This window comes from Chinchilla lanigera, unplaced genomic scaffold (assembly GCF_000276665.1).
Source record: "Chinchilla lanigera isolate Chin_1 unplaced genomic scaffold, ChiLan1.0 scaffold00115, whole genome shotgun sequence".
Classification (NCBI taxonomy): Eukaryota; Metazoa; Chordata; class Mammalia; order Rodentia; family Chinchillidae; genus Chinchilla; species Chinchilla lanigera.
The window spans coordinates 426,031-447,499 of record NW_004955516.1 but is presented as its reverse complement, the minus strand read 5'-3'; the positions used below and the strand labels follow the sequence as shown (position 1 = coordinate 447,499).

The window sequence follows — 21,469 nt, the reverse complement described above, 5'->3', positions numbered from 1 at the left end:
TCAATTTGTTTTTACCTGTATACATAAAGTTCTGGATTTGCAGCCTCTGCTGCAGTTATTTGTGAACAAGCCCAAATATATATATATTCCAACACACAGTCTCAGACAATGTCACTTACGTACTCAGGGAGTCACTTCCTGACACTGATCCCCAGCCTCACTGCAGTCTCCTACTAACAGTTCCATGCACACAACCATGCTTCATGGCTTGACTCATTCATTATCACCGATGTTTTTTCTCATTAGTTTTTCACATACACACGGTCACATAATCTAATAACACAAGTCACTTCATTCAGCCATTTTTCACATCCACAAATAGTCACTGATTCACATTCCTCATTAACTGGGCTCTCAAGAAGTTTTTCACACAAAATCACCATCTCTCCTTCCATTACTCAAGCCACTTAAAGCCCTGTGGTTTCTGATTATAGCCTTTTACAGCCTCCCATGAATGGTTTCACATGCACACACTATCACACAGTGTACTGTATCAGACTCTGCCCTCACCTGCTCCCACATTTCTTCTCAGCTTTCACCATTCCAAGTTTTTGATTTATAGTCTTAAAAAAAGTCTTTTACAGCGTTTCACACAGAGACACACAACCAATTTCTCGGACACTGGCTCACTCAGCCATTCAGCCTTACCTCCTCGTATGCTTCTGATGCCTGCGGACACTAATCCCAATTGCTGCGGGACTCCACGCGTCTCACACAATCAGGTGTCCACGCTCCGTGTCAGTCGTGCACACCGTCTTCCTCCCACAGGCAGCTTGCTTACAGGCGCACGTGCACAACTATAATCTCTGAAGTGTCTCACACACTCTGATCACAGACACTCAGTGTCTCACTGGCTTGGTTTTATTTTGTTTTTTCACAAACATGTGCTCTCGCTTTAGTTTTATGAGATGGTTCATACATTCACACACTGCTCAGTTGTCAAGTTTCTTTCCCCTGGCTACTGAGTTCCTGGCCTTTCTGCTCTCCGCCTCTCACCAACATTGCTGCTTCTTTCTCCCTCATGGACCATTCTGTGGCGACGGCACCACTTCAGTCTCTCAGTCTCACCAGAACCCGCGGAGACTGTAGCGGTTACTAGAAGCCAGAGCGCCGCTTGTCTCAGCGCATGTGTGTTATGGTTTATATCTGTGTCCCCCCCCAAAGCTTCCTGCGGCCCTGGGGCAGGCTATTAGAGTTTGAATACGGGTGTGAGAGCTACACCCATCCTGGGGTGGATAGTTTGCATATGTCAGGGAGAGGAGGAAGCTGCTTGGGGGCATTCCTCCTCCCGGATTCCACCGCGGTGTGTGTGTGGTGGCAGCTTAGCTGTGGCTGCCGCCCTGAGATGCAGCCCTCTGCCACGTGCCACTCTGCCTGATAATCTGCCAAGTACGGGCTGAGACTTCCACGAACTGTAAGCAAAATAAACCTTTCCCTCCTTAATTTTGGGCGTCAGGTATTTTGTCCCAGCAGCGAGAAAAAAGTAACCAAGACAATGTGCATGTTCACATGTACACACACGCAATGATAGCCTCCCGGTCCCAGCTATCCGATTTCTTATCATCTTTTCCAGTCATCACAAAAAGTTTTCAGACACATATTCTTGTACCTTGGATCTCAGTATCTCTCAGCTCTCACAGTCATTTCTTTTTATCTTTCTTTTTTAAGGGAGGAAAGGTTTATTTAGCTCACAGTTTGTAGAGATTTTGGTCCATAATCGATGGCCATTTTCTCTCACACCATCAACTCACAGACACTCCTGTGACTTCAGCTGACACTTCAGCCTCGCATAGCTTCACACAGAAGCAATTTTTCACTCCACAAGTTACGACCAGTCAGTCTCCTGCTTTCTCACAGTAAGGCCTCTTACCTACACCTGGTCCCTGACAGCCTCTACCTGTTTCCTGGCCACATAGTCTCTCACACTCAGTTTTGGTTACTCACTCTGTCTCGCTCAGCATCAGCCTGTCAAATACTGACTGATCTGTAGTTCCCATTGCCCTCTCTCAAATATTTCATGCATGTCATCACAAGTTTTTGTGCAGGATTTTTTTTGGCTCTGCTGAGGATTGAACCCAGGGCCTATGCATGTTAGGCAAGCACACTCCACCACAGAGCTACATCCCAACTCTCTCTTTTTTTGTCTTTTTGAGACAGGGTCTTGCTCTGCAGTTCAGGCTGGCCTGGAGCTCACTTGTAGCCCAGGCTGGTCTCGAACTCGCAACGATCCTCCTGCCTCAGCCTCCCGAGTGTTGGGATTACAGGCGTGTGCCACCACCCCCCGCCCCAAGTCTGGTACAGTTAATCTTTCATCAAGTTTTAGTTGAGTTTCTGAAAACACAACCTCAATTTCTTGTATAGACACACTGTCAAAAGTTTGCGGTCACAACTTCTGCTCCTCTCTCATACACATAATACACATAATCACAGCATTCTACACTTTCACACATACCTGGTCACCAATTGTCAGTCTCAACTACAGTTTCTGACACATGTCATCACACTATTTCTCTCACAGTCAACCTCTCCTTCACACTCTCATTGCCCTTTCACACAAAGTTATGCCTATCACACTCAGCTCGTCATGAAGACATCGGGGTGGGGGGAAAAATGCCAGCAGCCTCCAGCAACACTTTTAAAAATATATATTTACAGGAACAATTCCCCATTCTCTGGGACTCTTAGAAAAAAAAGGTCCATTTTGGGGAAGTAAAACAGACAAGTTCAGCATTGTCTCCCAAATCACGAACCCCCGGTCCCCAGGCCTGGACTGGTGCTAACAGGGGATGGGCTTAGCAGTCTTTTGAACCCACCCTCTCCAGCCTGGAATTGAGACATGACAGGCTTTATGTCCCTCATTCCTCCCTCCCAACTCCAGGGACACTTAAAGGGTCCTTTGTACCCGCCCGCAGGAAATTGGGGGGCTGGGAGGGAGGGAGCTGAAAATACATGTTTGGTATCAAAAATAAACACTTGGGGTCGGCAGGAAGACTCCCCTCAAATCCCTTCCTTCCCACCCACCCACCCCACCAGATATAGGAAGAGATGCCTCCCTCTCCCTTATTGAAAAGCCCCGTTTAAAAATAGATTATACTATCAAAATGGCAGGGGGGTGGGAGACAAGGAGACCTGGAGTACTGGCTGGAGGAGTCCCCCAGACGGGGATCAGCTCCCAAGAAAACCCTCCATTGGGAGGTAAGAGGCAGACCCCAGGAAGTTTGGCAGACAAAGGAATGGCTTCTCAGGGGGGAGAAGAATAAAAGGGATGTTTCTCCCTGGCCAAAATGTTAGTTGATAAAAGGACAAGCTGTCTGAGAGAGAGGTTGGAGAGGTGGCAATTCAAATTGTAAGAGTGTAATTCCTCCTTGGCGAGGACTCCCACCCTATGAAACCACACAAATTCTTCCCGGACCCTTGGGTACGACCAGGAGTAACAAAGCAAACTAGCTTTTCTACCTACACCCCAAAATATAGACAGGGTTCCCTCATCTCCCCAAGGGCAGGCTGAGAAATAAATAAAGAAAGGTCTTTCTCAAGCCAGACCCTGATTGTCTTGCCTTGGGGAAAAAGAGTGGGGAGATGGGGGAGATGTCTTAACCACCCCTCTGAAAGGGTTGGGCCAGGCTCCTCCCAGTGGCCTTCAAAAAATAAATAAATAAACCATCCCTACCACTGAAGTAGGAGATGTATAAGGGCGGCCACTGGGGGACTGGTGAAGAAGAGAGAAATGGTGTGTTTTCCACGGACGAGTTAGTGTAAGAGATTCTTCTTCCCAGGAATCCCACCCCACCACAACCAGAGCACGAGTCTGTCAGATGAACTATGTTTCTCCTTGAGATGGCTGGCTGGAGAGAAGTCCATGGGCATGGATGGAGTGACCCCAGAAGGGGCAGTGGTGGTGGTAGTCATGGCTTCTGGGGCCCTGGGGAGAGCACCACGGGGGTCGAGAGGCCATCCACGCTGATGGAAGGGATGTGCACATGGGCGCTGCCACTGGACGGAAACTGGGGGCAAAAACGGAGAGGTCACAGATGGAAGCCATGTTAGTGCCTCTCACCCTCTCCAAGGCGGGGGAGGGGATCCTACCTGGAAGGAGAGTTTGGCCGGGCTACGGGGCGCGATGGGACTCAGCGTGCTCCAGAAGTGAATGCTGGGGGGCAGCGAGCTGGGCGTCAGCAGCACCGGGGTCTGCATGGAAAGGGGGGTCAGAGCTCAAGTGAGCACAAGGCAGGTGTGGGAAGATGAAAGGAACTTGGTCTCAGCCCACTACATTTTCCCAGACTTTCTACAGTCACTCCTCAAGTTTAATTTTTTATTTTTTAATTAGATTCACTCCTCAAGTTTATAGACTGAGACTACAACTACTAACGGTAGGTCCTTGAAATCTCTCAAACTCTACACAGACACCCCTTCCCAACTCCTCAGACTCCATTTCCTGTTGCTGAGACCGCATCGGACAAGACACTCAACCAGACTCTACACACAGGCAGCTCTCAAGCGTTACAAGTACCACCCCAGTAGCTCAGGGTCTATGCAAATCCTGGAGCATAAAGCCCCACACCACCCAAAAACAGTTCCCATAGAAAGCCTCTGGGCCTCTTACTCCCAGATCTGCCTTTCCTAAAGTCCCATCCCAGTCCAAGCCTCAGCACAGCCAATCACTCTGGAAGGTTCTACCCTCTTCAGAGATAACCACATTTATCCTAGACTGGTGGATGGCAGTTACCCATTAAGTGCCAATGCCCTCCCTCTGGGCTACCAGCCACACCCCTCTACAAGGACTCACCAATGTATGCGTAGGTAACAGGGATGGCGTCAGTGCCGGCCCCGGGGCCTGCAGACCAGAGCCAGTTCCTGAACCTGGAGTCCGTTCAGGTCCTGGTCCACCCAGCAGGCTCGGGCTGAGCGGAAGCTCCAGGTCCCGGGGCTTCCGACCCTTCTGTGGCTGAGTGATCTCTGGGGTGGAGACCACATGACCACCTGCTTGTGCTGTAGTCTCCATAACTGGAGGCAGCCGGGCCGGTACACCCTCCGCAGGAGGGACTTCCGGCTCAGCCTTGGAAGCTTCTGGCACAAACCCCACTTCCGCAGCAGCTTCCAACTCTTCCTTGGGCCCCTCCACCTTCACTTCTGGGGGAAGTGGCCGGCCCAAACCTGGCTCCACATTCAGCTCTTCTGATTTCAGGTTTGGAACCTCGGGTGGAGTCAGGATGACCTAGGAAAGGGGAGGGCACAAGAGGATCCCTGAGGTAGAGAACCTCTCTCCTGTAAGCCATTCAATGATTTCCCTGGGAGGACGCAATTTGGTACTGGGAGCATGACTATCTATCAGGGCAGGTCTTCCAACAGGACATGGGGCTTTTTAAAGGAAGCAGAACTTCCTTTGGCGTGGTACAGGTTTTCCTATGAGGAAGGGAATCTGGGGTAAAAATCTGATAGGGGAAGGGCTCCTGATATCAGCCTCATTCTTGAGAACAGTGGTTCTCAAATATCTACTTTAGCTGGGCGTGGTGGCACAGGCCTGTAATCCCAGCACTCGGGAGGCTGAGGCAGGAGGATGGATGCAAGTTCGAGGACAGCCTGGGCTACAAAGTGAGCTCAAGGCCAGCCTGAACTGTATACTGAGACCCTGTCTCAAAAAAAAATATCTACGTTAAAGACCTGTAGCATCTATTTGAAAGTTGTTAATAATGGAATTTTTTGCATCTCATTCTCAGATCCTCATAATCAGAAACACTGGGGGTGGGTCCCAGAAATCTGGCTTAACAAGCTACCCTGGTGATTCTGATGAGCACTGAACGATAAGAACCAGTGCATTCCGATAATTACATTCAGGGCATGCATTCCATGTTGGGTAACTACTAATTGTAGCACACTTTTTCTCCTTTTTCGTTCTCAGGATTTGCATAGCTCTCCTCCCCAGCCCTTTCTGAAGGTGATGTATTTGTCCCTCCTTCCACTATTATGGCCCTTAACAGGACGCGTCTCTTCGCCTACCAATCCCATGCCTCGTTTCAGAATGTGCGTCCCTCCTCCTTACCCAGCTTCGCTGAATCTCCACACTTGAGTACTTACCTGCAAAGGCAGGCCTGCCTCTTCTGCCTCCAAACAGGCCTCCAAGGGGTTTGGACTGGTGCTCCTGCTCCCCGAGGGGGGCACTGCTGCTCCTGCGGGGGTGGTGTTGGGGAGCACCGAGGCAGGCCGAGGGTGAGGGGGTGGCTGTGGCTGTGGCTGTAGGGACTGGATGGTGAATGTGGAATAGAGGCCCGAGCGCATGTATTCATTACGGCTGCTGCGCGCCAAACCACCTGGGCCTGCCATTCCTGCACCCTTGGGTGTGCCTGGCTTTCCGGAGGCAGTGTCCCCAGAGGCTACATGTACAGCAGCAGGGGCCACATTTGCCACTGTAGAAGCTACAGACACCTCAGGTTGGGGTGGGCAGTCCTCTGTGGAGCACCGTGCAATCTCAGGGTAGGACACAAACTTGTAGACGAACTTCTGGCCACTCACCTTGCGGATGATATTCTGGGAAAGGAGAAGACAGAGCCATAGGCCTTAGAGGAAAAGGGCAGGGTGGAAGGAGGACATTGCCAGGTATTTCTCTTCTGGCATCTTTCTTCCTACTTGTTCGCACTGCCCTCTGAGACCAGAAACAGGGTGATTCATCTGTTTCTCAGTGTGTGGGCTCCTCTATTTTCCTGTCTATACCTCCTCCCAAGTTTTTCCCCCTTTTCTATTTTCCCTCTCCATAATTCCTTCTTTTACCACTTTTTTCTCCCTAGCTTCAAGAACTACAGGTTAACAGAGTTGGGTCTTGGGGTGGCTGCCAGGGCATAGTTTTGCTACTATAAAAGACAGAAAAATGAAGTAGTTGATCTAAATGTTGGCAGACCACATTAGTACAGATAAATGGAAACATAAACTATTGATACAGAAAATCATTTGAAGCTATTGACACAGACATGGAACAAAGCAAGGTCACTATGAAAGACAGGGTGAGGCCTCATTAATACTGTCGTGGAAAGTAAGTAACTGAGTAACTGACAGCAATTAGACAAGAACATTAAGATACTGGTATAAATACTGGAAGAGGGATCTCTGGGCTGGCTTGGGTGGGTCACAGTGCACACTTGGGGTATTTCAGGACGTGCTTAGCCTGGAGAGTCTCAGGGATGTTCTGGTGGTCTCAGAGGGCAGAATGTGGTAACCTCATTATTAACACTGTGTTGGAGGTTTGAGCCAAGGGACTAAACTATGAAAATGAAATATATACCATACAATAGCATAAATATCATAAGTTATTAATGATGTGAAACAGGTATAGGGCTGTTTAGGGGGGCAAGAAGAATATTGGGTGGAACTAGGACATTCTGTAGCAGTCATAATGCTAGTCAGGTATACAACAATGTTGGCTTATGTCTCTCAGAAGAGCAATGCACAGGGATATTCACTAACACTGTTTTGGAGATTTCAGCTAAGGAAATATGATGAAATGAAATGGTATAAATACTGGGTGGAGACAGCCAGTGGTGGTCTATGGGTCTGAGAAGGCAAGATGAGGAAAATCTAAAATTTTAGCTGTAGGAATAAGAGGATAAAACAATTGATGTAAATGGTGGGGTGGACCAGCTTTGTTCTGGGAATCCGAGAGGATGGAGTGAAGATCTAGCATTGTACATGTTGCCCTAGAGGCTTTAGCTAAAGTTATAAAGGAAGAAAGGAAGATAACTGATCAAAATTTTGCAGATTTCAGAGAATGAAATAAGGAAAGGTTAGGATAAAACTGTCAGGGTGGTTTTGAGTCAAAGAATAAGAAGATGAAAGAGTCTGGAGTAAAAGAAGGTTATTAAATAAGCGGGGGAGCCTAGCATTGGTCCACAGGTTCCAGAGGACATGATGAGGACAGTCACTGTCAACAGTGCTCTCAAAGTTTGGTCTATAAGAACAAGGCACAGAAATGAGGACATAGTGGGACAGCACTGTCTGGGGGACCTCAGAAAGTAGGATGAGAAGCAGTCAGTATTAATACTGCTGTAAAGCTTTTAGCCAAAGCAGTAAGACAAGAAAATATAATAAATGAGATAAATGTTTAGGGTCCAACATTGGTTTGCATATACTAGAGGGTGGGATAAGAAATAGTAAATTTTAATACTGCTTTCAACATTATAGTTACAGAAATTAAGATAAGAATATGAAATTTATTTTTCTTTCTTTGTGGTGCTTGGGATTAAACCTAGGGCCTTGTGCATGCTAGGCAAACACTACTACTGAGCCATATCCCTCATCTCTGAAAATGAGCTGGAAGTGGTGGTGCACACCTATAATCCAAGCACTCGGGAAGCTGAGGCAGGAGGATCACTGTGAGTTCACGGCCAGCCTGAACTACATAGTGAGACCCCCATCTCAACAATGCCCCCTAAAAACTCCAAAAAAACTAGTTCTGAGGGGCTGGGGATTTAGCTCAGCAGCACAGCGCCTGCCGGGCAAGTGTGAGGTCGTGAGTTCAATTCCCAGTACCAGAAAAATAACCAAAAAAAAAAAAACACCTAGTCCTGAAAATTGAATTTCTGGCACAAATTTCAGGGGGCCCCAGGTCTGATCCCAGAGGCCATACCTTGTCATAGTAGTACCGCAAAGCCCGGCTGAGCTTGTCATAATTCATGTTGGTCTTGTTCTTGCGCAGTCCCCACAGCCGGGCCACCTCCTCTGCATCCACCAGTTTGAACTCACCACCATCCCTCGAGGTCCAGGAGATGATGTGGCCATTGCCTTGCTCTCTCAGCAGCTGCAGCAGAAACTGCCACAGTGTCACAGATGGGTCCATCGCTGTGGGGAGTGTTCACGCCATCCCAGGGGTACCTAGAGGATAGACAGCTCAGAACTGAGAGGCTGTGGGTAGATGAGGAGGCTGAGGACAGGAAAAGGACAATTTCTTTGTTATCTTGCCTCCACCTCTACCCCCAAACCCCACCACCATTCCCTTAAGTACACTTACACAAACATCTAAGCTCCCGTTTAGCGTTGGATGCTCCCTGTTATGCGATGAGTTTTAAAGATCTGAGGATGGTGTGAATGTATTTTGTGTGTGGGACAAATGCAAATCTTTGCAGACCAGAGAGCAGACTATGGTTGGCACATATGCTGTCAGGGCCCCCAAGGATGTCCATATCCGAATTCCTGGAATTTGTGTGTTTGCCGTGGTACAAAGCAAAAATAAACTTTCAGATGAAATTAAAGTTATAGACCTTAAAAGCACAAGAAGGAGGCAGAAACACAGCTCAGACATGGGGTGGAAAGAACAGGTGGGAGAGATTCCAAGTGTGAGAGGGACTCGATCTACCATTACTGACACTGAAAATGGAGAAAGGTGGCTCTCAGCCAAGGAATGTGGGCAGCCACTTAAAGTTGGAATGGCTCTCAGCCAATAGCCAGTAAGGAAACAGGGACCTTCGTCCTACAACTCAAGGAATGGAACACTGCCAACAACCCAAATGAGCAGGAAATACTTCTACTGTGGAACCTCCAGAAAGGACCAAGCCCTGCCAGTACCTTGGTTTTAGCCTGGTGAGACCAGTGTTAAGATTTCTGACCTACAGAGCTATCAGAGAATAAATATGTTGCTTTAAGCAGCTAAGTCTGAGATGAATTTATTACAGCAAAACTAGAAAACGAGCACACCCCCCCACCTGACCTTTATCATCCGTATCTTCTACCATATCATGTCAAAGTTTTCAGAAGGCACCTTTTGCCAGACCCTTGCAAATGGTGTTCACTGTGTATGGGGCTCCCCCTTCCTTTGCTTAGCAGTCTTCCTCATCTTTCAATTCTCAGCCCGAGGGTCCTTTTCTTCTTTCCTTTATGAAGCCTCCCTGAAACTGATTACTTGTTCTCCTCTACTCCTTCCACTCATCACTTTGTTTTGTTTTTTGCAGTGCTCGGGATAAATCCAGGGCTTTGTACACGCTCTACCATGGACCTCTAATTCCAACCCTTTTGCACTGAGGTATATCCTCAGCCCTTGTTTGTTTTTGATTTTGAGACAGGGTCTTGCCAAATCATTAAGTTGCCCAGGCAGGTTTCAAACCTTCAATCTTCCTGCTTCAGCCTCCCAGAGTATAGGATTCACAGGCATATGCTGCCACCTCTGGCTACCTTGGGTATAGTATAGTCTTTAACCTTCTTGTAATTTAAATTCTCTCATCTGTGAAACAGGGATAATGACATGCCCATCTGTGAAATAATTATTATGGGGATTAAATATAATATGCCTCTGGTATGATAAGCTCTAAATAAAATTAGTTTCTGATTTGTTCAGAATTCCTTCTCCACTACCCTAAAACCCATATATCTTTCAAAATAGAAAGCTTCTTTGTAACTGTTTTGGCAGCAACTTTGATTCGAAACAAAACTAGGTTCTTTCTGGTCTTTATTCATCCTCAGTTAGTGTGGCTGTTCATACATTCTGCTGCAGAAATATGAACCCAGCCGATGACAGAGTTTGCTGAGGATGTTATGTAACATATCATATGTGCACCATATTACCTTTCTAGAATCTGAAAAATTTGCAGTTTCGAAACACATCTGGCCCCAAGGGTTTTGGATAAGGGCGTGAAGACCTGGTCTGTTATTAATTGTAGGCTGTGACTCATTTATCCTTCATCCCGACTCTGAGAAGTAGGTATTTTTATTATCACTAACTTATAGATGAAGCAGCAAAATGTCTAAGTGACTTCCACAGGCCACACACCTGTAAGGGGCAGGGGCAGCATTTGGGCCCAGCAACGAGGTTCCAGTGGTCTAAGCATTTTGCCATCAGGCTGTGCTGCCCTCACATGGACGGCTCCCTCTTGGCATCTCCTTCAGAGAACAGACTCTTCTCTGTCATGCCACTGCTGCCATTTCCTGGCAACAAACTGGGAATAAACATGAGCCTCTGGCTCCCCAAGGGAATAACTTTCATCAATCCACTGTCCACCTGCCTCAGAGTGTTGGATTAAGAATAAGCCTTCTAAATCAGAAAGCATTGAAGAGCCTCTCTTTATTATTTATGGCTTTGCTCTTTTTTGGAGGGGGTACTGGGAATTGAACTCAGAACCTTGTGCCTGCCAGGCAGGTGTGGCTTTGCTCTTTAATCTGCAGTGAAATATACAATGTGACCCTCTTATAGTTAGTTTGTGCTAACTTCAAGTTCGTTGAGTAGCAGTGTGAGGCAACTGTAGAAGTCACTAAGCCATGAAGTGCTGGATTCCAGTCCTTTCCTCGGAGGCTCCCTGTATTTTCTTTTCAAGGCTGGCTTCTCTCAGAGGCCCACAGAGTTCAGTGTGACTCCTGGTGGTGAAAACAGGCAATTTTTCCTAGTTCGTCTGAGCTGCTGCAGAATCTCTCGGCTATGTGAAATCTGATGGTCAGTTTCTGACCTGAACACACAGGCTGTTTGTGCTTTGCTTTTTTCACCTTTCTCACTTGACCCCTTGGGAAAGTGCTTGTAATCTGCCTTACTCAGATGGGTTTATTTTTCTTCACCTCATTCACTGAGCAAGCTTTCACTGAGTGCCTACTGTGGGCCAAGTGCTGGGATATAGCCACAGACTCAACAGATAAGAATCCCTGTTCTAGCCAGGCATGGTGCTGTTCACTTGTAATCCCAGCACTCTAGGAGGTTGAGGCAGGAGTGTCACAAGTTCAAGCCCAGCCTGGGCAACTCAGCTGGGGATGTAGCTCAGTGGGAAAGCCTAGGTTTGATCCCCAGTACTACAGGGGTGTGTGGGGGGGACCAGATTTTCTGCTCTGGCCCCGCATGGTGGTACAAGCCTGCAATGCCAGCACTCAGGAAGTAGGAAGATCATGACTTTAAGGACAGCTTAGGCTACATAGTGAGATCTTGTCTCCAAGTAAACAAAAAGAATCCTTGATTAGGAGAGCTCACATTTCAGTGGAGGCAGACAGACAAGAAACAAGGCAAACAAGCCAGGAGTATGGCAGATGGTGATAAGGGTTAGGAAAAAAAGAATCAAGCAGGGAAGGAGCTGTTTGCTTTTTCCAAGGGCAGTCAGGGGAGGCCAGCATTGAGGGTAACATCGAAGACCCAAAGGCGGTCAAAGAGTAGGCCAAGCTGCCAGGTTGAAGGCTGAGGCTGGGGTGTCAACAGACAGTTTGGGGAAGGGGAGGAGCTAGAGGCAGATGAGAACAGAGGGGCACTGGGGTTCCGGATGGGTGAGGTTTCCATGGGCACTGTCAGGACTTGGGCTGCAGGTGAGACAGGAGCCATGAGAGGGTTGTGAATAGACAGGCGAAAGCCCGTGGCTTGGATTTTAATCAGGTCCCTTTGACTGCTGTGGGAACAGCCTGTTGGGCTGAAGAGGGTACTGTAGTTGTCCAGTGAGAGATGGGTGGTAGCCATGGAAATGCTGAGAAATGCTTCGGTTCTGGTTAAAATCTGGAGACAGAGCACAGAAACATGCAGACAGCATGGCAGTGAGAGACAGGAGTCCAGGGTAGTCTAGGTTAGCGGTCGGATCACCTGGAAGGATGGTGATGATCAACTGAGAAGGCCGCACTAGGGGCGAAGAGGTTTGGAGGGGAGCGCAGGAGGCCAGTTTTGCAGAGGGTCAGCTTCATTAGACACCAATGGGTATGCTATAAGAAAAGGCAGCTGGAAACTGCCAGACCTGAGATTCAAACCCAGGTGGCACAGCTCCAGTCAGCAACCTGAGCCACTCTATTCCAGTTGTCTATGAAGAGAAACACAAAAGGATAGGACCCCAGAGGGTGACAGGGATGCTGTTCCACACAGGGTGAGCAGCGAGGGCTTCCCTGAGAAAGTGACATTTGACCCAAAGGAGGGGAGGGACCATGCCATGCCGACCTGTGTGGGAAGGGGACCTCTGGCAGAGAGAACAGCATGTCCCAAGGCTCTGAGGTCGTCACCCTACATTACCCAGTTAGCAGGAGAGCTCCTATCTCTGAGGATAAGCACTCCCTGTTCTGCCTGTGAGGAGGGCCGTTCCCTCCGCTGACAAACCCTATTACACAATCAAGTCCCAGTACCTCCCAGGCAGAATTAATTCTTCCTCTGCATGATCCAACACACTGAGAAACCTGTCTGCCCTTGTAAATCTAGCTCTTCGCTCTGGGTCTTCAGCCTTGTGCTCCTCCGCCCTGTACTGTCTGTGGGGCCTTGAGCAAGTTGCTCAACCTCTTGGGGCCTGGTTGCTCATCTGTGAAATGGGGATATTTGACTCTCAAAATCTGATATTCTCAAAAATACACCTACCCTTGTGGGCTTTTGTGAGGATTAAACGTGTCAATATATGTAAAGGATTTAGAAAAGTATCTCTGGCCATGGTAATCCACCAAGAATTGTCAGCCTTTAGCTACTGTGTCAAACTTCTCCCTCCCCACAAATGCTGTTGTAACACCTTGGCCTATGGCCTACACCATCTGGCTCCCATCACCTCTGTGACTTCATCTTCTATTTCTTCCTCCACTCCGCTCCAGCCATACTGGCCTCCTTCATGTTCCTTGAATGTGGCAGGCATAATCCTACCCCAGGGCCTTTGCACAGCCTTTGGCTATTGCTTCTGTCTGGTAAACTCGTTCCCTACACAGTATAGTTTCTTCCTCTCATCTCCTTCAGGCCTTACTTAATTCAAGAGTCACCTTTCCAAGTGTGGCCTGTCCTATGCCTATGACTTCAGTCACCCCAATCTCCATTCCTATCTGCCCTACCTCATTTTCTCTTCTTAGCACTTGTCTAATATACTACCTAAATGTACTTATTTGTAATATAGTTTGTCCTTCTCATTTTTAATAAGTGTCTGTTCCACAAGGGCAGGGATTTCTGCCTATCCCCCCCCACTCTGCCCCTAAAACAATGCCTGGTACTTACTAGGTGTGCAGTAAATATCTGCACAGTCCAAACTAACATTTTAATTACCTATCAGAGCTCTTCTCCATCTGACCCCACGTGGATGTCTGAAATGATGATTTCTTCCATTTACTCGTGGTATAAATTTTTCTCAAGCCACCTATTGCATACCAGGGACATTTTTAAGTGCTCAAGAAGGAGCAGTGGATAATCAGATAAAACCTGTAAGGCCTCATGGGGAGGGACAAACAACATGCAAACTGTACAGTGTGGCAGATAATGACAGAGGGCAAAGGGACACAGCAGGGAAGGGGCCTGAGCCCTGCTAGTGTACAAGATCAGATGGTCAGGGGGATGCTGACTTTTTAAAAAAACACAAATAGCACCCTTAGAAACATTTTTTATACATGTGCCTTTATATAGTGTATTTCAAGCACCACAGTGTGATGAACACATGCTTTACTGAAATAACACCACCCAGATGCAATGAAATGAAAGTGCCCTTAGAAACATCTCTTCTCTCTGTGCCTTCAGAGTATTGTACGTCACACTTTTGTGAACAGATCCTTTCGATGAAACACTCACCTTATTCATAAATCAACTGGTATTCTTGGAAATATCTTTTATACATGTGTCTTCATGTAGTGTGTTCCCTGCGCCAGAATGTGAACACATTCTTTAGGGGCTGGCACTTGAACAGAGCCCTAGAAGGAATCACGCCAGGATGCAGGAGTAGCTTTGGGGCAGAAAGAATAGCCAATGTAAAGACCCTGAGGCTGGCCCAAACCTGCTGGGTTAAGGAGCATTTAGGTGGAAGTCAGCATTGCTGGAGCACAGCTCTGGGGTACAGGGCGATGGAGGTAAGGCCAGAGAGGTGACTTGCTTTATTAACTCATAGGTATTCTTTATTTGCACTGGAGCAGATTCCAGTTCTGACTCCCCCATTTTAGAAATGGGGAAACAGGTGCAGGGAGAAAGTGGTTAAGTCATTTATCTGAGGTTATACAGCTCCTGGAATGGGGGTGGGTGGGTAGGTGTTAAGACCAGGTGTGGAACAGACAGCTCTGCGGACAGAGAAGAGCCAAACAAAAGCCTGGAGATGGGAACTAATTTGGCTTTTTAAGGAACGGGGCCTCATGTGGGGAGCAATGAAATAAAAGAGAGAAGCCTCAAAAATGATCGTGTAGTCTGAGTATTTACTAGGCCACCTTTCAGGAAGGTATTTAACCTTCCTATGCCCCAATTTCCTCATATTTATCTCATATAGTTGTGATGAGGATTAAATGGGCTCGTGAATATAAAACACTCTGCCTTGTACATAGCAGATGCCCAATAAATGCTAGCTCATATTGGCATTTTCATCAATATCTCTAATGCATTTGCTTACTGCAGTGAGGCAGAGCGCCTTGGGGGTTAAGACTATTTGCCACGGAGTGTGCGCTACAGTAAAACGCCCTGGGCTCAACAAGTACACAGGCTGATCTAAGAGATGAGGGGCCGGGAAGATCACAGACTGATCCAGCACAAGATTACAGGAGGATACGGTATGTGGTTTTCTGTTTAGGAGGGGAGTGCGTGTGAAAGCAAGCACAGGGGTAGCAAGCAGGCCAAGAAACAGATCCCTAGAAAGGTAGGGGGTTACAGTTCATCTTCTGGCGGGAGGTGGGGTGAAGGGAGAGCAGAAAAACTTACTGGGAAAGCCATCACAGTGATTAAAAGGAGAGAGAGACAAGGTCATACAGCAAATGAAAACATATAAAGCACCAAACTGACCCACTATTAAAAGAAAGGGAATAGCCCAGGGCCTGGAATGTACAAATAACGGAGGCGAGTCAGGGCAATGGATTAATAACTAGGGGAATGTGAAGACAAGCATGTAGACTGATCCACGATAGGATGGGAGTGGGGGTGCAGAAGCCAAGATTTGAGGCATTGGGGTTGGAGGAGTCAGGCATACAAACTCAGAGGGACTCACGGTTACAGGAGCGCGCGCGCGCGCGGGGCGGGGTGGGGGGGTTACAGCGCCACGGATTGATTCACTACAAGGAACAGAAGGGGTGGAATAAACAAGGCCACAGACAGGTCTCCTGAAAGTTGAAGCTAGGAGAAATACAAACACTCAGAGGCACCTACTATTAAGGGGCTTTGACAATGCCACAGACTGGTACCCAGTAAGTGAGTGGTGGGGGGACAAGACCGTGAAGGACGAGTCCAATGTAAGTTGGGGTGGAAAGAAATATAAGCACGCAGACCGATCCATTATACATCGGGAGAGGGAGGTTAGGCCACGGTCAGATCCAAAACAAGGGGCGAAGGGAGCGGGCAATGCCACACGCAGGTCCACTAGTCGTGGCAGTGGGAAGCCCAACACCAGCAGGCCATCGGCCAAGCCACATTCCCCGCGCGGGGGCGAAAAGGATACGCGGGGTCACGGACAGGGCCCTCTACCCTCCAGGCCCAGGGCTCACCTGTGCGTGGTGCGGTGGCAGCGTTGGCAGCTCCGGGGGGCGGGGGCTCCATACGCGGCCCCACCGCCCCCCAGGCCCGGGTTCCGAGGCGGTGGCGGCGGTGGCGGCGGTGGCGGCGGTGGCGGCGGTGGCGGCGGTGGCGGCGGTGGCGGCGGTGGCGGCGGTGGTGCCGGTGCTGGCGGCTGCGGCGGCAGCAACACCTAGAAGCCGCCCCTGCGTTTCCCCACCACTCACGTGGGCACTTAGGGGAGGAGCTGAGCGACCCGCCGCTCGCTGACTGGCCAAAGATCTTGGCTCTACAGCACAGCTTCAGAGCTGGGGGAGCGGTCACTAACCCACAGTGCTATATCATGATTGGCTCAAAGGGAAATGATGGACCGCGGCTGGTCGATTGAGTACGGGTGAGGCGCGCTCCGCCTAACCGGTGCTCCACGTTGATTGGCCCAAGGAAGACGGCTAGGGTATGAGCGATTAACAAGACTCAGGAGACGCCTACCTCACACTGATTGGCCTAAAAGGGATTGATGGCAGCCAGCCAACCTACGAGGAAGGGGTAGGTGGGCTCTCTTTTCAGCTGATTGGAGGACTAGACTCATAGACAGCTGCCATAATACCGACCAGGCGGTGCTGCTTGCCACGCCGCTCAGCGGAAGCAGGACTTATATAGAAATGGGCGTAGCAGCCAGCAGGGAGAGGGTTGAGCCAAGGCCTGCGTAGGCAGGCAAGGATAACTCTATCGTGATTGGCTAGAAAAGACGAATTTAGAATTAACAGAGGTAGGAGGGCGGGACAGCTGCCAGACTAGCAAAGCTCTTTCAGTGGTAGAAACTAAGTATCTACAAGGAGGGCAGTGTCCAGCAGGGCTTGAGGGCCGACCCTGGCTCTTTTGGAGTTTAGCAGGACTCAACCTAGAGTAGGGGCTGGACGAGGAAGGGCAGATCTGTGCCTATTGGCGTAAGCTGGATCCATTTCAAAGCAGGGCCAGGGCCAGGGTGGGATAGGTGTGTTATTTAGGGTACCTAAGAAATGACTGAGGTGTGGAAGGGAAAATGTAAGGTCAGAAGTGATATGCTGATGGCCATGTGAACAAGCCTCTACCCTGAATTCTCTATTGCAATCGAAAAAGTGGTGTCCCGGAAAAGGAAGAGTGAGGTGGGGCCCAGGTTGCCAAGTTGACAGAAAAGTGGGCAGAACAAAAAGTCAAACACAAATACTGCCAATAAACTAGAGGCAAGACTTCTGGATGCTTTAGATTTTCTACACGGAGACTGGATCTCTGGTCTCCCAGTAATGTTGTGCTTTAGAAACCAGGCACCTTGGAAACCAGCAAGGCTTAGGGGTAAAAGAAGGGCCATGTGACTCAAAGGCATTCAGGATTTTAATGTCGCAGAACAGGAAGAAGAAATCAATGGTGAGACGTCTCTGGGAAGTTCTGCAGGCCTTGTAGTTCTCTAAGCCCCTGCAAAAGAGAGCAGAGACTGAACAGACGCTGGCTCCATGCCCCACCGCGGTCTTGCTCTGACTCCCCCTCCTTGGCTTCAGTTTGCAGGGAAAGATGGCCCTTCCCTTCTTTAGCTTTCTCCCTTCTCCAAGTGATCATCTAAACACATGTAGAGGGAGGGTGTGGCAGTGGAGTGAGGGGCTCTCACCTCTAGCAACATGTGGATGTGGGCCTTGATATTCATGGAGTCCTTGGTGAGGCTGTTGCTGAGCCTGGAGAAAAGAAATAAGAAAGGCCAAAGTGGGCCCCACTGATGATTATGAGGATGACCCTTCCTCAGCATTTCAAGATCTACCTCCATTCCAGATGACTTCCACCCGGTCTGGTTCTATGCAGAAATGGCTGGTCACCATCTGGACCTCACCGATTCAGGGATGATTGAATGCATATCATATACCAGGCAGTTTTAAAGCACTGGGGAGATGATAGCAAACAAAAATTTCAACCTCAGGGCCCTCAAATTCTTGCCAAGAGACAAATACATGATGTGATAAAATACATGGTAGGTCAGATGTTTTTAAGTACTGTACAAGAAAAAATGGAACAATGAGGGAGGATAAGGAGTAAGGGGAGTGGACTGCAATTTTAAACAGAGATTTAAGTCAACATTTAAAGAAAGGGAAGAAGTGAATAGTGTCATTATATGCTAGGCATGTTCCACACCCAAGGGGCAGCCAATACAAAGGCGCCAAGGTGGGCACATCCCTGGAGTGTTTGAGGTCCAGCCAAGGCCACTGAGGTTAAAGAGAAATAAATGAAGGGGGACTGTTAGAGGTGAGGTCAGAGAAGTAAGGAGAGAGGCAGATAGTTAGACCATGGTAAACACCTTGGCTTTTATGGGAAGTGAGGCAGGAGCCAGGCTGTGAGCAGAGGGGGCGACTGACTGGGGGTTAGGAGCATTCATCTGAGCAGAGAAGTGAACCGAGAACAAGGAGCTAATGTGAAGACAGTACATGCCTCGAGGCAAGTACTGCAGTGTGCCAAGTGAGAGGGTCAGGTGACAGTGGGAGCAGTTGAAGTAATACGAAGTAACTGAATTTGGGATTATTTTGAAGATAGAACAAACAGGATTTACCAAAGGGTTAGATGTCAGGTATGAGACAGGACTCAAGGAGGAGGCCAGGCCAGGGATATAGCTCAGTGGCATAAGTGCCTGCCTGGCAAGCACAAGGTCCTGAGTTTGATTCCTGGTACCAAAAAAACCCACAAAAAACAAAAAACAAAAAAAAAAAAGAAGGAGGAGGCCAAGGTGTACAGAACTGGGAAGCTGGAGTTGCCTGTCACCATCCTAGCCCTGGAGTGCTGGGTTATACAAACCAGTCAGTTCCTTTTGTCTAAGCCTGTTTGGATCAGGCCTCAAGAAAAAGAATCTCAGCAGGGTGTGGTGGCACACACCTGTAATCCTAGCACTCAGGACACTGAGACAGGAGGATCTCCGTGAGTTTGAGGCCAGCCTGGACTACACAGTGAGTTCAAGGCCAGCCTGGACTACATAGTGAGACCTTGTCTCAAAAAACGAACAAACAAACAGAGGGGTCTTTTCCAAAGAAAGCCCAAGAGGCAGGAAAGAGCATTTGGAGGAGCAGCTAGGAGATCAGAATGTTAGAAATTCAGTGAATGGTGAAAGGAAGTAATATATGATAAGGTCCAAGTGGTCGGAAGGGGCTAGCGCAAGCAGGGTCTTGATAGTATGATACAAGAATGTAGATTCTATTGTGCTGAGCTATCTGTCAATATAAGACTCAATGTGAGGTATCAAAAAAACTAAATAGGGGCTGGGGATTTAGCTCAGCGGCAAAAGCGCCTGCCTGGCAAGCGCAAGGTCATGAGTTCGGTTCCTGGTACCGGAGAAAAAAAAAAAACAAAACAAAACAAAAAAAAACTAAATATTGTATGAAAAATAAATGGCCAAGAGCTAGGATGCTCAGTTGGAAAAAATAGTATGAACCTAATATACACCACTATCTCTCAAATTTATATTGCTAGCCTAAACTCTCCTGAACTTGACTTGGGAGTTTTAACTACATCTTCAAAAAATCCACATCAGTGTTTAATAACTTCATCGTTTCCAGACTGATTCCTGATCTTCCTCTCCCAATTTGCTCCTCCCAGCTAATCAATCTCAAATAATGGGAACTCTATCCTTCTAAATTGCTCAGTGAAAACCTAGATCCTCTTCTCATTTTCTCTTTTTATAGTGCTAGGGATGGAATCCAGGGCCTCATGCATGCTGGGTAAGTGCTCTACCACTGAGCTACACTGACAGCTCCAAGACGCCTCTCTCTTTCTCACACAGCTCACATCCAATCAGTCATTCTATTTAAAATCACAGTGGCTCCATCCCAGGCAATGCTTCCAGTCTCCACCATGTGCTCTTTTTCTGTACACGTGTCAGCATCTTTACTTGTTTATCGTCTGTCTCCTTTAATTGGAAGGTCAGCTGCACAGTGGCAATGATTTAGTCTGTTTTGTCCCCTGCTGCATCCCCAGAAACCTGAACAGTGTGTGACAGAGTAGGCAGTGAATGGATGTTGAATGAATTAAATGAAAGACTATTACCCTGAAGGGAACCTGAAGTTGTCAAAAGATACCAGTCTATATTAGGGACAGGAAATAAAACATGGCATTCTTGCTGGAGACCATGTATTCTTTCAAGAATATCTGGTATAGTTTTCAAAAAACTCAAGAATAAACTTGATCAGCTCCTAAGGGACAATTTGAACATCAAAAAACAAAATATTAGTTAATGGCACAAGACTAGTCTATGAAAGGCTATGAGTTCACTGCAAAGGAAACAAGAGGGCTGAGGGCATAGCTCAGCGGTTGACTATGTACTTAGCGTATACAAGGTCCTCAGTTACCTCCCCAGCACCAAAAGAATAAACATGGAAAGGAATAAAATACAAAGTTCACCAAATGCTAACTGTGTACAAAAGGATATGTTTAATCCATTACTACTTATTTCATAAGGAAATATCAATACTTATATGTTTATGCTGGTTCTTCTATAATTACATTTCTATATATGACATGTGTGTGTTCTGTCTATGTAATCAGAAAAAAAGCATATACAGAGATATGAAGACCTCCTCTCTTCAAACAAAGGAATATACCAAGAACAGGAAGAACTGGTAGGCAGTTTTGGTTACATAATAACCAAAAAGAAAGTTTATGTCCCAAGTAACTATTTCAAATAGAAGGGCCAGCTACAGACTCAAATCCTCATCTTCTATAAAGACTAAGCTTTTAGAGAGTTGTACTAATTTTAGTAAAGCAATGTGAGAGTCAACCACAATTTTCATCACACAAAAAGACCAGGTCAATATTACAAAAAGACCAAAAGAGACAGACATGGACAACTTAAAATACACCTCATTTGGGGGAAAGACATCAAGTCTCAAAAAATTAAAGTGTATCTGAAAGACCCAAAAATCCTGTGACAAAAGAAAGCTTTGTTACAAGAACTGGACGTGCTCTCAAGGACCACCAGTTGAGAATTGTGCTGACCATGAAAGCAACCCCCCACTTCCCATCATGCTCTTTACTACCTGATCTGATCACCAAGCTTGGGAAATCTCAGCAGGTCTCAGGCCCACTAACAGCAAAACCCTGCAAAGTTTTTTTTTTTTTTTT

General features: G+C 47.6%; 2 protein-coding genes across 3 annotated transcripts in view; both read right to left on the bottom strand.

Annotated features, from left to right (window-relative positions):
* Positions 1-2,628: 2,628 nt before the first annotated feature.
* On the bottom strand, positions 2,629-16,419 carry Elk1 (ELK1, member of ETS oncogene family). Of its 2 annotated transcripts, XM_005408941.2 has the most exons (6): positions 16,336-16,419; positions 8,615-8,859; positions 6,076-6,525; positions 4,787-5,215; positions 4,087-4,188; positions 2,629-4,004 (listed from the first exon to the last, which is right to left on the bottom strand). In XM_005408941.2, exons 2-6 carry the CDS (start codon positions 8,822-8,824, stop codon positions 3,906-3,908), a joined length of 1,290 nt encoding a protein of 429 aa, XP_005408998.1. In that variant the 5' UTR covers positions 8,825-8,859; positions 16,336-16,419; the 3' UTR covers positions 2,629-3,905. The 2 variants fall into 2 exon arrangements, with proteins under 2 accessions (XP_005408998.1, XP_005408999.1); XM_005408942.2 differs by lacking the exon at positions 16,336-16,419 and having other exon boundaries at positions 8,731-8,853.
* Positions 16,420-17,695: 1,276 nt separating this feature from the next.
* The window catches only part of Uxt (ubiquitously-expressed, prefoldin-like chaperone), an 8,403-nt gene continuing 4,629 nt past the window's right edge, over positions 17,696-21,469 (bottom strand). Inside the window, exons 6-7 of the mRNA XM_005408943.2 lie at positions 17,985-18,048; positions 17,696-17,794 (exon numbers count right to left, since the gene is read on the bottom strand). Of these exons, the coding sequence (XP_005409000.1) occupies positions 17,741-17,794; positions 17,985-18,048 (118 nt within the window). The 3' untranslated portion in view covers positions 17,696-17,740. The remainder of the gene's footprint in view (positions 17,795-17,984; positions 18,049-21,469) is intronic.